This window comes from Dama dama, chromosome 2 (genome assembly GCF_033118175.1).
Source record: "Dama dama isolate Ldn47 chromosome 2, ASM3311817v1, whole genome shotgun sequence".
Lineage (NCBI taxonomy): Eukaryota > Metazoa > Chordata > Mammalia > Artiodactyla > Cervidae > Dama > Dama dama.
In genome coordinates, this window is record NC_083682.1 from 16628210 (window position 1) to 16644139 (window position 15930).

Here is a 15930-nt window from a genome sequence, read left to right on the forward strand (position 1 = left end):
TGGAGCCAGGGTCAGGGCCATCAGAGACATCAGCTCCACACTGATGTGGTTGCCCGCATCCCTCTGACAGGATGCTCTGCTCTCCCCCTGCTCACACAAAAGAACTTCAGTCTCCCAAAGAAGAGATTCACAGGGATTTATGACTCAATCGACTCACCCAAAAGGAGCATAAATGGGATTAGTTTTAATATTGTTAAGTTGCAAAAATACAGGCATATGTGCGTGCCAAAGCGAAAATGTACGCAAGCAAAGGAGGAAAACATATGGGTGCCCATATGGCGAAAAGCACATGGCTAGACCTTCACACACTTCTCATTTACAACAAGAACCAAAGTTAGTGAACATAAATTTGCTTTGCAAAAATATGAGAGGAACAGCTTGTTTGCCCATAACTGTTCCACTGAGCAAGATAGGGATAACCTTGATTTCTCAACTCAGACACCCCTTTCTCACACTCCGGGGATTAATTAGGCTCTTCACACAACTTCAGATTAGAAACAAGGATCCTGGCTGCCTCACAGAGAGACAGAGAAGTGGGCGCAGGACTGAGTGAGGCAGTGGGTCAACTGACAGGCAATCCCATCTGTGGCTGGCACTGGAACCTGGGGTGACTCAGAAGAGAAATGAGGTGGGTGGGTCTCCGCAGGTTTATCTTAATTGAAGCAGAGAAACCATGGAACCTACAGCAGACAATGGCAGGGAAGTGGTTCCCACTCTCAGCACAATGCTGAGTGGCGGCTAGAAACTGTCCAGATGCAAGAAGGTAGGTGTGGAATTAGAGAGGAGAATGTAAGCGCATGGGTGCCCCAGATAACAAGCGGAACTTGATAAAATACATCGCTTTATACTGTACCTGTTCAGTCTTTGTATATCAGACAAAGACAGACTTGGAAAACAAGGCCAATGTTCCTTTCACAGATCTTCCACTTTAGTCACCTGTGAGTCATTTGCCATTAACTTTTTCAAGCCTGTTTCTTTGCCTGGGAAATATTTCTTCTCTGACCTATTTTAGAGGCTTGCTATAAGCCCTCTTGAAATGATGTGTGTGGAAATATTTTATAAACAGGACATTCTTACATAAGCATGTTGTTAGTGGAAATCTAGAGGTTCATCTTACTTATGATTCCTGGTTTGCACTTTTTTAATTTGAAGTAATTATGGATTTAATGGCAACCCACTCCAGTACTCTCGTCTGAAAAATCGCAAGGATAGAGCAGCCTGGCAGGCCATAGTCCACGGGTTCTCAAAGAGTTAGACACGACTGAGCTCCTAGCACACACACATACAAAAGGTTGCAAAGATAGTAGAGAGAGGTTTGTGTGCTCATCGCCAGCTCCCCCGATGGTGGCATCTTTTCCAATTAAAGCACGCCATTAAGGCCAGGTGATTGATTGGGCACGGCACAGTTAATCATGTAATGGGGCTGAGTTTTTTTTTTTTTTTTGGATGTACCCATGTTTTATACCTTTGTGTCTAATTCTAACATTTCATCATGCATATCGATTCATCTAACTACCCCACTAATCGAGGCATGGAGCTGTCTCCTCACGGCAGAGCAACTGCTTTGAATAACTTCTTTCCTTCCCCTGCCCCAACTGCTGGCCACCACTGAGAGGTTGTGCATCTTGACACTTTTTCCATTTAGGGACTGTTTTAAAAGTGGAATCATACAGCATCCTACCCTTTGACAATGACTCTGTGCATTCCTATAATGCCCTTGGGTCTACCTATGATGTCAACTGACATAATAGTTCATTTACCTTTTATTGCTGAAATACATTTCAAGGTGTGGATGTAACCAGACACCCCTTGAAGGACAAGTGAAGTGAAGTCTCTCAGTCATGTCCGACTTTTTGCTACCCCAAGGACTGGAGCCTACCATGCTCCTCTGTCCATGGGATTTTCCCGGCAAGAGTACTGGAGTGGGTGGCCATTTCCTTCTCCAGAAGATCTTCCTGACCTGGGGATCAAACCTGGGTCTCCCACATTGTAGGCAGACACTTTACTGTCTGAACCACTAGGAAGTCCTTGAAGGGCATTTGGACTATTTCCAAGTTTGCCTATTACAAATAAAACTGCTGTGTCATTCTGAATTTTCAGGTGGACCAGGGAGGCATTGAATAACTGATGAATGACTCACGATGTTAAAGAGTAAGAGACAAAGACCGAGGTAGGCATAATAACGCATAATAAGAAAGGCACAATTATAAATATTAGCACTCTCCTTTCAAGGCTACTGGGGCAGTAAATTAGCTAAAACATGTAAAGTGTATAACAGGGCTTGACATACAGTAAGCATGATGTTAACATAACCAGCTCTCAGGATCGCTGTAAGTTACAAGGATTCTAAGGAGAAATTTAAATTAAAACATGGCACAGTGGCGATTTAGAACACTGTTGGCAACTCGTGTATGTGTGTCCAGTGCAATTATAATGGTCCTGCTGATCATCTGAGGGAGTTGGCATAAATAGCCCCATTCTGCAGTCTAGGAGATTGGGGATCCTGGAGATGATGTGATTTTTCTAAAGTCACTCAGACAGTTAACTGCTTGGGCCAGATTTCAATCCCAGGTTATAAGAATCTGAAGGGTAGCTCTATCTAGAAGCTGAAGCTCCGATAGTTTGGCCACCTGATGCAAAGAGCTCACTCACTGGAAAAGACCCCGATGTTGGGAAAGATTGAGGGCAGGATGAGAAGGGGTCAACAGAGGATGAGATGGTTGGATGGCATCATCAACTCAATGGACACGAGTTTGAGCAAACTCCGGGAGGTAGGGAAGGACAGGAAAGCCTGGAATGCTGCAGTCCTTGGAGTCGCAGAGTCAGACACGACTAAGTGACTGAACAACAACAATCTAGAAGCTAACCCTGCCAGCCACGAGGAGTTGACACCTATTCATGAGTATGAGCTGGCGCTTTCTTTATTTGGAATGTGAGGGACTTGGTAATTTCTTTTAAGACTTTCTTCTCAAGGACATCCAGCATGAAAACTAAGAGTTGGAGTAGAAACATTCTGGGACCAGTATATCTGCTAACCTCAACACCTGGCAGAGAGGACAGGAGAGAGACAGACCTGCTCAGCTAGGTCAGGACCAAGGATGAGGATTTTGCTGGAATTATCCCTCTTAGATGAAATTCACTTGTCTAGCACTGTCATATCCAGAACAAAGCTGCACACACTCCCCCTGGGATATGCGTGTGCTTGCTAAGTCGCTTCAGTCATGTCTGACTCTGCGACCCCATGGACTGTAGCCCTCCAGGGGCCTCTGTCCATGGGATTTTCCAGGCAAGAATACCGGGCCCTCCTCTAGGGGACCTTCTAGACCCAGAAGTCTAACCCACATCTCTTACATCTACTGCATTGGCAGGCAGGTTCTTTTCCACTAGCGCCACCTGGGAAGCCCCAGGATATGTGTGAAGTGAAGTGAAGTGAAGTGAAGTCGCTCAGTCGTGTCCGACTCTTTGTGACCCCATGGACTGTAACCTACCAGGATCCTCAGTCCATGGAATTTTCCAGGCAAGAATACTGGAGTGTGTTGCCATTTTCTTCTCCAGGGGATCTTCCCGACCCAGGGAATCGAACCTGGGTCTCCTAGACTGTAGGCAGACACTTTACCGTCTGAGCTACCAGGATATGTGTACTTAACACTTATTCCTTATCTTGTTTTACTTGCTTTTATTTTAGATTAAATAGTCTTTATTCTTTATTATTTATCCTTTTTACAATAAATTTGATTTTTTTTACTTTTAATGTTTTTAGTTTTTATGTTTTTGCTTGATTTTAAAAATCTTTTGTTTTTGATTAAATATAAAAAATACAGTTGTCTAACACAACATTGTAAAGCCACTATACCTCCAATAAAATTTAAAAAATAAAAAATAAAGATTGTTATGTTACGGAGACAAAGCTATCACTTATTCTTGAAAGCTCCAAGTTTTTCCTCAGAGAATGCCCTTCCCTACCACGACCTTCTTAGTCAGGACCCATCAACTTGGTTTTGTGGACTTTTTTTTTTCCCCCCAAGGAGGAATTAAAAATACTTTATCTGTGAATTTAGAAACACACACAAGTTACCTTTACAGTTCAATTTACTATATAGAAATCATTTGGGTTTTATATTTTCAGTTAAATTCTTAACTGAGATTACAATATTGTTTTTAAAAAAAAGATTGCTACATTAATTTAGTACTTTTTGTAGCATACCAAACTGAAATGAATGTGAAAGTGCTAGTCGCTAAGTCGTGTCAGACTCTTGTGACCCCAAGGTCTATAGGTTGTCAGGCTCCTCTGTCCATGGGATTCTCCAGGCAAGAATACTGGAGGGGGTTGCATTCCCTTCTCCAGGGGATCTTCCTGACCCAGGGATCGAACCCAAGTCTCCTGCATTGCAGGTGGATTCTTTACCATTGAGCCACCAGCAATTTATACAGATGTTCAAACTTCAGATTTATGGCACACAGTCTTCAAATACAACACAGACATTCCTTAAAGTTACCATATCATTCACATGTCATACTCGCAATTCTGAGCTGTTATACACAGAATAGCTCTCCTTTAAATACGGCAAAATTGACTGCCATGAAGCTCAAAGTTGTATAATCAAGCCAAGGACTCAAAGTTTTGCCATCTCTTAAAAGATTTGGCGTTTATGGACGAAAATGCAAAACATGTAAAGAAGGTTAGGAACAATTCCTCCTCCTTATTACAGTTTATAAAAAGAGAGAGAGAAAGAGAAGTAGATAGAAAAAAATGCAGATGCTAAAAGGCACACATGGCTTTAGGAAGCATTGATAATTCTGATACGAGAGAAGGAAGGAGAGACAGAAGAGCTATAAAAAACTGAAACAACAATTTAAACAGTATTTTAGGGCCATGTTAGTCGTTATCCAGACCTCAAACACTGAAGCACAAACAATTGATATGTACGATGTTATTACAGTTTTTAAAAGGAGGCCAAATGACACCCACTCTACTCAAGAAAACAGAGAAGCCCGTAATACATTTTTAAACTGCTTCCATCAACGACCACTCACGTTAAGGCATAAAGGAGTCAGCTTCAGTTACTTGGAAAACTCACTTCTGTGAAATTGCTCACTCTCTTGTTCCCTGAGGTATTACTGTATATGAATCGACTGTAGCAGCAACTCACTCACAGGTGAATAGCTGTCATTTTTAAACCTCCATGGAGAGGACACAGAAAAGAAGACTTTATTATCCCTCCCAAACATCTGGCCTTTCCAAACATGCCCTGGAAATGGGACGAGGTATGGAGGCACTGAAGCGGGGTACATGGCACCTTGAAAGAAGACCCTCCTTCCAACCCCCCAGCCTGGCCGCTCCCTCCTCCCACATGGTCTTCACATGACTCACATTTTTACATTCCATGAACGCTGCTTCTCCATCCTTCCGGAAGGGAAAAGAAAATCATTCTTGGAACCCACCTGTCCCACCATGTATCCCAAACACACTGGCCCCTTGCCTGTCCACTTTGCTGGCCTGCCCCGGGACCTGCCCATTTTCCCCTGGCCTGGGATTCCAGCATGATCCTAGTTTCTAAGCTGCAGATCACTCAGAGCCTATTTCCATAAATACCTAAAATAAATCCAATAAGTACCTAAAATAAAAATCTAAAATACGAAAACCTAAAATTCGGAAACAATACCTAAAAAATCAAGTTACTTTAAAGGGGCTCCAAGGAAAGTGGCAATGATGGGTACATTGACATCATGGAAACTGGCAAGTGCCACCAGGATTCCCTTCCCTGCCCACCTTCAGCCCCAGTCAATTTTTAACATTTACCAGCAGTATGACCTAAAACTCTGCCTTTTTCAGCTATCATTTCAGGCATAGATCATATTCCTGTGTTTCAAGCTGAAATTTTTGTTCATTGTGTCTATGTAATTTTTTTTAAGATTTTTTTTTTTCCTGTCTAGCATTTGTTGAAGAGCTGGTTTGGTGGTGCCCTCTTACACTGTTGGTGGGAATGCAAACTTGTACAGCCGCTATGGAAAACAGTGTGGAGATTTCTTAAAAAACTGGAAATAGAACTGCCATATGACCCAGCAATCCCACTTCTGGGCATACACACTGAGGAAACCAGATCTGAAAGAGACACATGCACCCCAATGTTCATCGCAGCACTGTTTATAATAGCCAGGACATGGAAGCAACCTAGATGCCCATCAGCAGATGAATGGATAAGGAAGCTGTGGTACATATACACCATGGAATATTACTCAGCCATTAAAAAGAATTCATTTGAACCAGTCCTAATGAGATGGATGAAGCTGGAGCCCCTTATACAGAGTGAAGTAAGCCAGAAAGATAAAGAACATTACAGCATACTAACACATACATATGGAATTTAGAAAGATGGTAACGATAACCCTATATAAAACAGAAAAAGAGACACAGAAATACAGAACAGACTTTTGAACTCTGTGGGAGAATGTGAGGGTGGGATGTTTCGAAAGAACAGCATGTATATTATCTATGGTGAAACAGATCACCAGCCCAGGTGGGATGCAGGAGACAAGTGCTCGGGCCTGGTGCACTGGGAAGACCCAGAGGAATCGGGTGGAGAGGGAGGTGGGAGGGGGGATCGGGATGGGGAATATGTGTAAATCCATGGCTGATTCATATCAACGTATGACAAAACCCACTGAAAAGTAAATAAATAAATAAATAAAGGCCTTTACCACAGGTAAAAAAAAAAAAAAGATTTTTTTTTTTTTGATGTGGAACATTTTTTAAAGTCATTATTGGATTTTTACAATATTGCTTCTGTTTTATGTTTTGGTTTTTTGGCCATGAGGTATGCGGGATCTTAGCTCCCTGACCAGGGATGGAACCCATGCCCTCTGCAGTGGAAGCAAAGTCTTAACCACTGGACTTCCAGGGAAGTCCCTATGCACTTTTTATATTTCAGAGATTCCTCACAGTTTCAAATCCACAAATGCTTCCTATTCTCTAGCGTGATCATGAATTTATTCACCTTTACCTTTTCTTCCATAGTTTCTTGAGATTGGCATGTGCTTAGTCTGTCATCTTAAACCATAACCACAATTCTTAATCTTTAATAATCTGGTCATTAAAATATTCTTTTTCTTAATGGAACTTGGTTATTCATTCTTGTATATAGTACCCAAATTTAAACAATCATCTTCAAACATTGCATTAACATTTCAGAACATAGCTGCCCAGTAATCTACATTCTCTGATGCAATTTTGTTGGAATTTCAAAGGAAATGCCATTACAACTTCTATTTCATACTCTTGCTGGCCAAACTAAACAGTCAGTTGTTCTAAAAATGCTATTTGATGTTCAAGTTGTATCAGCTGCTCTTCTAAACCTTTATAAACAACTTCCCAAAGTCGCCTTAACTCCAAGTAAGAAGGAGTGTCCTTCTAAAAGTAAATATTGGTGGTCACCTGCAGGTGCAAATTTGAAATGTGCAAATCTCCCAGGTTCTAGTGCTTGTCAAACTCTGGAAACAATGCATTGAGTTTATATGTTGAAACGTCATTGGAAGGGGGCAGAGAATAGAAGAAAAAAGAGACAGCAAAGTGAAGGCCAGAGCAAGGGAAAGACAAAAAGGAATTTGAAAGTTGAACATGGGCTGGGAGACTTAAAAGAGAGAGAGAAAATGTAAATTTAATATTCTTTTTTTTTTGAGGCTGAATTCCAAATACTGTGTTATATAAAAGATTAAGAATGTGGATGAATCTTCCATATTTTAAGTGGGAAACAAACTTTACCGCAAAACCATTATAAAGAATTGCTTTAAAACATTTCCATAAAATCAAAGTACCTTTCGAGAGACCCCTAGGCTGAGAGAACTGTGTGTTTAGGACCAAATAAATGCATTTTGGGATTTCAAGCACTTATAAAGACATCTGATTTTACCAAATACATAGAAGCTGGTCTGATGGTTAGACATATTTTTGTATATAACATAAATAAAAATTCTCTCTGACTTAAAGCAAAATTTCCATGGGGCCTGTATCTTTGGGAACACAAGCTACCGCTGTGTTTATATTAAAGTTGAGCTTCCTGATACCCCTTATGATTCCTTTAATATTCTTGTTAATATTACTTTACAATATTGACATTTTGGATTTCAATATCTGAGGTCTTTACACAAAGGGTGTCTGGGGATTTATTATCATTATCTTTCCCTATAACAAGGCAAGCACTGAAATATGTGTTCTCAATGCACATGGAGAACATTAGATGGTGAAATTTTGAACAATGATCCTGGTAAAAAATCAAGTGTCCACTTATAAGTGCTTCTCGCATAGTTAATGTTCCAAACTAGGGGGACACCTTTGGGTCATTATTTCCTATATCTATATGTGTTTAGTTTTTAAGTTTTATTGGGATTTAATTCACATACAACAAAATGCACTTATTTTTAGTGTAGCGTTGATTAATTTTCACTAATTTAAGCAGCAATGTAACAACCACCCTGCTCAAAATTTCCATCACCCCCCAAAAAGCCCCTTGTACCCCTTTGTAGATAATTATCCAAAACCCTTACCCTACACAACCATTGACTTGATTTCAGTCATTCTAGATTAATTTTTGCCTGTTATAGAATTTCATATGAATGACATCAGTGTCTAAGTTTTTGCTTCTTTTCTTTAGCATAATGCTTTTGAGACTCATCCATTTTCTTACATGTATCAACGGTTTGTTCCTTTTAATTGCTGAGAAGCCATCTGCTGCTTAAATTTACTATGATTTAGCTATTTTACCCGTTGAGGGTTCTGGCTTCTCGTTTGAGGCTATTACGAATAAAGCTGCTATGAACATTTGTGTACAATGCGTATCTGTGGACATTGGTTTTCATTTATCTTTGGTGAATTCCTAGAAATGGAATTGCTGGGTCATATGTTAAGTGTGTGTTTAACTTTATAGCAAGGTGCAAACTGTTTTCCATAGCGTTGATACTATGGAGAATGCAGCTGTTTAGTCTCTTTCCTGTTTGCCCATTTTTGTTTCCTGTAACCTTAAAAGAACCTAATTATACGAATGAGATCATCAGGCAGTTTAACCTAACTCAGGACCTGTGCTCTCCTGAATGTAAACCATGCCTCCTCTAACCTGCTGATTCTTTTCCTAGATAAAAAGAAGACCAACTCTCTGCCTCTAAGACCCCTCCCTTCCGCCATCAAGCAATCCTGCAGGCAGATCACTCAGGGGCAAGACAAATGAAGAGAGAGTCAGCCAGTCCATACGCAATGGAGATATAGAACCCAGACTCGCACCTTGAAGACTCACTGAGTCTTCCCCCTTCTTCCCTTTAAAAACTCTCCTAGCCCACAGAACCCTCAGAGTTGGTCTCTGGACATGAGCCCAACATTTCCCCAGATGGCTGGCTTTTCTGATTAAAGCACCTTTCCTTTCTACTGATGCTTGCCTCTCAAATTACTGGCTTTTGGAGGTGAGCAGCCAAACCTGAGTTAGGTAGCAATACCATTTCACAGTCCCCAAGTCAATGTATAAGAGTTCAGTTGCTCTACAACCCCACCAACACTTGATATGGTCAGTATTTTTAATTTTTGTCATTGTAGTATTTGTGTAGTGCAGTTCCATTATGGTTTAATTTTAATTTCCAAGACACATACATTTAGCATATTTTCATGGGCTTATTCCATTCATGTATCTTCTTTTGTGAATTGTCTGTTTCAATGTTTTGTTCACTTCAAGGTAAGTTGTTAGCATTATCAGAATTCTTCACATAGTGTAGATGTAAAATCTTTGTCAGGTATGTGTATGGCAAAGGTTTTCACCTAGTCTTTGACTTGTCTTTTTGTTTACAAAATGGTGCTTTTAATTTTGATGAATCCAGTTATGAGCTGAATTTCATCCCCACTCCCACCAAAAAACAAAAACAAAAATACAATACCTAGTCCCAATGCTTCAGAAAGTGACCTTATTTGGAAATAGGGAATTTACAGAGGTAATTAAGATAATTTATTGTTCAGTCACTCAATCATGTCCAACTGTTTGCAAACCCACAGACTTTTTCTTCTGTGGGATTCTCCAAGCAAGAACACTGGATGAAGTAGGTTGCCATTCCCTCCTCCAGGGGATCTTCCCAACCCAAGGATCAAACCCACGTCTCCTGCATTGCAGGTGGATTGTTTACTTCTGATCCACCAGGAAAGCCCAATTAAGATTGTATGAGGTCATACAAGAACAACCCCAACCCAGTATGTTTGATGTTCCTATAACAAGGGGAAACCTGACCCAGGAAGATGCACACAGGAAGATGGCCATGTGAGACTGCCAGCAGGGATGGTGATGCACCTACAAGCCGGGAAACACCCAAGATGCCGGAAAAGGACTAGAAGCTCGAGGAGAGGCATAGACAGACCTTCCCTCCCAGGTCTCAAAAGGGACAACCCTGCCTACACCCTGATCACAGGCATCCCGCCCCCAGAACTACAAGGAAATACATTTCTGTTGTTTAAGCCGTGAGGTCTGCAGTACTTCGTTATGGGAACCACAGAAAAATAATACAAAACACATTTATCATTTTTCTCTTACACTTAGAGCTTTTAGTGACCTAGCAAGTCCTTGTCTAGTTCAACATTCCCAAGATTTATTCTTAGGTTTTCCTCTAGATTTATATTATTTTTATATCACACACAGGCACACTCCACACATTTTCCTTTTCACTGGGTTTCACGTTTAGATTTTCTAATGCCTGAGAGAGCACTTGTTTCTTATATAATTTATAAAATTTATCATAGTTTCTGTTAACAGGGTAAATACACCAAGTGGCTCTTTGCCTATCTCTTCAAGTTCACCTCGGAGTAAGTTTTATTTCCAAGAGGATAAGATCCGCTGTTCTTCAGGTTCCCTCCCTATTAAGTTGGCGATGACCACAGCTGAAGTCTTAATACCAATCACCGAGTTCCCAGCACAGCAGGCGCAAGAGTACTTAACCCTCCCCATCACCTTTCTACCACTCTGGGCAGATGTTATGAAAACACTGAAGAGGAGACCCTCTCTCTCCTGGATGTACAAAAACACCAATATTTTCAGTGCACTTTCTAGCTTTCTGGCACTCTACTTCAAGAAAGGACAGGCCACCCTCTGATGCATGCATCTCCACCTTGAGATATTAGTGTCTCTGTTGTAAGTTACTCTCGTGGTACCTCTGCCCTTCACAGTTGAGAAAACAAAAAGCTTCTAAGGAAGGTCATGAAAGGGCCTGGGGAAATGATTCAGTAAATGATCTCTATAAATCCTTCAGAATTCCAGTGACAGATGCGTGTGGTCTGTTTGCTTTTCCATCACGACGCTACAAATACAGCATTGTTTTCTGACTCCTCAAGTCCTGCTGTGCATTAGAAGCAAGGCTTCACTCTACCAACTCTGAAAGCTTTCTCCAGGGAAATGCCTTACCCTTGACTGACAGGTGTCTCCACGTCACCGTTGGCTCCGGTCTGCCGATAGCGAGACACAGCAGGGTCACGCTGCTCCCCTCGTTCACGGTGACATCTGAGGAGATGTTCATGATCTGGGGAGGGACTGGAAAGAGACAGAGGAGAAGAGACATGTATGAGAAGGATTCTCTGCAGAAGAGGAGGCATCAGCCTCACACGTATTCAAATACCATGTTTTGATGATGGATATTCTTTTCAATCATAATTTCAGTTTATTTCAGTTTATTATGCTTGATTCAGCAAGGAATGTGACCATTAGCACAACATATACAGGGCACTCCTGGAAGCAGTTCTATATAAGGTCTGGTCATAGCAGGAGGCAAGTGTGTGTGTGTGTGTGCGTGAGGGTGGCATTCTGGGGAAGCAGTAACTGAAGAGACAGGCATTACTGACGGTGGATGGAAAAGTAGAACCAAAGGGAAAATGCAAAGTGCTTTTAAGAGTTCCTCTCCACCTGCGTGCAACAATCTCATCATACTTCCCTCTGTACTCGCCCCTTCCCTTTTCCTCTTCTCTTCCTGTCTGAAAACACACAGCTCATCTTTCAAGGGACATCAAAGGTCACTTCCCCTTTGCAGTTTTCCCTCACCTCTTCCCAAATCCTGAAAAGAGAATCCCCCACCTCCCCTAGCAAAGGAACTGGATGTGTTGTCCTTACAGTTGATTATTTTACACCTGTCTCACTCTCTTTTATTCTCAGTTTATTTTTTAAAATATATGTAAACACATTTTCATAGGACTGTAATTGCTTTACAGTGTTGTGTTACTTTCTGCTCTACAACGATGTGAATCGGCGATGTGTATATTTCCCCTCCCTCTTGAGTCTCCCTGCCACCCCCTCCCCCATCCCACCCCTCTAGGTCATCACAGAGCTGAGCTCAACTCCCCGTGCTATACATCAGCTTCCCACTGGCTCTCTGTTTTACACACGGTCGTGCATTCATGTCAATCTTCATCTTCCAATTCATCCAACTCTTTCCTTCTCCACCCCCACCCCACCCATGTCTGTGCCTGTCTCTTTACCTAGAGAGTGAGGTGCTGGAAGATAAGGACGGAATGACATCCGCCTCTATTCCGCAGCATCTGGCACAAGGCTGATGTGGGCACCTGCTTAATTCCTCTTTGAAAGAAAGATCCAAAAACCCATTGAACAAATCTGAAAACTAAGAGGGGTGGAGGCAAAGCTTCTAATGGAGGATTTCTGATACTGAAAGCTTTCTTCTCAATTTTCTTTCAGATTCTCAAAATAAAAGAAAGGTCGGCAGAGAGAGGAGCTCCAAGCTTATAGGCATGCTGATTTATTCCAACTTCCAGTTTAATTATAAATTAGAAAACAGGTAGAGTCCTAGGAGATTCCAAACCACCTGGGTCAGTTGGTGGAAGAGAGTTACAGCTGATCCTTGATCCAGAGAACTCTGCAGCCTGGAGTTTTATGCTGCTGAGACCATGGAGGTGAGTCTTTTTCAAGGAGAAGCCATAAGTAACATGGAGAACATTTACCATCATAAGGGAATCCACGTTAGCAAATAAATAAAATGTACCTGGCTTATAAATCTGCCACGTTTTGGATTATTTCTGCATTAGGAATTGGCCTGAAATTTCATTGCACATATTTTACCAAAACATACACTGGGAAAGAATAGTGTACTCTCTAACTACACTGCACTCTCTTGAGAAAACCATACTACTTGTTTTTCAGTATTTTCCAGCTTGTTAAAAAATCATTCCTGGCTTAGAAATATCAATACTTTTTTCTCCTTTTTATAAAGCAACAACTTCAGTGCACCTTCCAGAATATTCTCAGAATAAGGTCCGCTTATCTGGATGGGTTAGGCTGTCTGAAGCTCTCTTTCTCGAGACCCAAGCGTCTCACTTATTGTAAGGTGGACACAGCTGAGGCGGGAGGGTGGGGGCCATAGCTGATCGATGGAGGATGATTTAGGACATTGCAGCTGTGATGTCCAGGGATGGTTCGCTCAGTACAGCCCTCAGCTCAGATCTACTAGTTCCATATGTGTTTGTCTGGTAATTTAAAAGGTTCTGGATTAGGAGATATTTGTAAAATTCTACAGATATTTGGGGAATATCCTCTTTTCCCAAGTGCATGGACAGTGTCCCCCAGTAGGAGGGAGCTTCCTGGAGTGGGATCCTGGAGGTTGACCCCAATGTTTCACCAAGCCCCCTACACCCTCTGCAGGCCCACACTGTCCTCTGTCACTTTCCACAAAGGAGGAAAAGTAAGGACAGCGTGAAGAGTGAGGGTTGCCAGCAAGACAGGAAACACAGAAAGTAAAGTGGGAGAAAGGAAAGCTTTTTCTGTTTTCAATCATGGCATCATTATTAATACATAATAGGTAATAGTAGGTATTAGGGCTTCCCAGGTGGCTCAGCGGTAAAGAATCCACCTGTACTGCGGGAGATGTGGGTTTGATCCCTGGGTTGGGAAGATCCCCTAGAGAAGGAAATGGCAAACCACTCCAGTACTCTTGCCTTGGAAATCCCACGGACAGAGGAGCCTGGTGGGCTACAGTCTATGAGGTTGCAAAGAGTCAGACACAACTGAGCAACTAAGCCACTACAATAGTTGGTATTGCTTATTAACATATGATTTGTTTTCAAATAGCTTACATATGCATTATCTCACAACTTTTTCTCAAACTATGAGATAAATAGAACAAATATTCTATTAAAAATGAAGAAATTGAGGCATGGGGAGGGTTAAGCAAATTGCCAAAAATTATGTGGTCAATAAATGACAGAATTCCTTCCATTATATTGTGTTGCCTCCTTCTTTAATCTCCTATCAGTGCCCCAAATACAATATTTATATTTGCATTCTCTGTTTCCTCTGCTTTGAAGGTCCTCCTACTGACTCTTCCCTCATGGCGATGTCCACTGTGAATGAAACCACCTCCTGGTCAGTTGGTTTCCCCAGTGAAGCACCTGCTAGGGAGTGTGGGGCCGCTCAGTCATCCTGGTCTTACCAGCGCCAAGCTAGCAAAGGGAGGTGCTCAACACTTCTCATTTTATTTTCCATCTGAATTAAATTTGGCAACACTATTATGGTCCTCCTCTGTTTCCATCATAACTTAAAAAAAAAAAAAAAAGGAACACTTGGAAATGACTTTAAGTGCTTCTACCTATATTGACAAGAGAGCTTTGTTCAATTTTCAAACACGTATCTGTGGCATATGAGTCTCTCTATCATTTATCGATCTATCATTAGAGATTATGAATATACAGATAAACACAAAAATGTATAACAATCTCACTAGAAATGCTGAAATGACCCAAAGAAAATGGCAGGACTCACATGAGTCTAATTAAAGGATGACAAATAGCTCAGTGTGTTTCCCGTCATATCTGCAGACACTGGGGACTCTCCCTGCGGATCTTGTGTGCACCTGGTTATCTTCTCCTGGGCGGTGGTTGGTCACAATGTGTCCGAACATGACTGGGCAGATGCATCACTGCACAGTGACAAGGACTTCAGATTGTGGTCATTTTAGATGGATGGATGGATGGATGGGTGGATTGATAGTAGAAAGATAGATACAGACATATAGATACCTGTACAGATACAGATATAGACATAGATAAAATATTGTCTCTTTCTGTTATATGCATACACACACACACACACACACACACACACACACACACACACAGACCTACAGAGAAACAGACAAACATAGTTTTATCAGACTGCAATCAGTATCTTGAGGAAGGAAGGTATCCTGGGCTCTGAGTTACCACGTGGTATTTACTTGTTCTCTCTGCACTGCTGCATGGCTGCATGGCTGCATGGCTGACCGCTCTTAAATATACCCATGTGTCTTATCCATGGCCCTTCCTCTCCCGTCTTGCTGCCACTGGCTGAGTTGAGAAGCGCATCACCTCTTCCTCAGAATATTACAATTTCCTCATTTCTCTACCCACCACTGTTTCATAGCTCAGACCGCATGCAGCCACCACCATTACCTCTTAAATATTGCTTTTGCCTAACCCCCAACCTTTGTCCCCAGCTGAGACTACGGAGTCCAAACTTCTGCACGGGATCTATCAAATCATTCCCAGCCTGACCGTAGCCTCGGTTCCAGCCCCTCCCCTGACGAGGAGCCCCATGTCCCTCTCTGGGGCTATACCATTCTCTCCTCCTGGTGCTTTTACATACCATGTTCCTTCTGCGGGTAGACACCCCCACTTCTGTGCCCTCGGAGCTGCTCACCTTCTACACTCAACTTAAATATGAGCTCCTTTATGCTACTTTTACTGCCTCTTCTGCCCTCAAGGCATTTCTTGTTTATATCTTTATCATATCATTTATCTTTACCACTAAGCTCCGTCCATGGACAGAATCTGCTATATTCATCCTTGTGTTCCTATTGTATAACAACAAGCCTGACATGGAGAAGCGTCATTCCCCCAAATGTAGCACATAAGCGTGTAGTTTTTTAAAGTATCTTGAA

The 15930-nt window shown here is 41.8% G+C and overlaps 1 protein-coding gene across 3 annotated transcripts in view; it reads right to left on the reverse strand.

The window, feature by feature from the left end:
* The window catches only part of OPCML (opioid binding protein/cell adhesion molecule like), a 1024720-nt gene that overhangs the window by 88495 nt on the left and 920295 nt on the right, over window positions 1-15930 (reverse strand). For all 3 annotated transcript variants that reach the window (XM_061166659.1, XM_061166650.1, XM_061166641.1), the window contains one exon: window positions 11421-11546. In XM_061166659.1, coding sequence (XP_061022642.1) covers window positions 11421-11546 — 126 coding nt within the window. The remainder of the gene's footprint in view (window positions 1-11420; window positions 11547-15930) is intronic.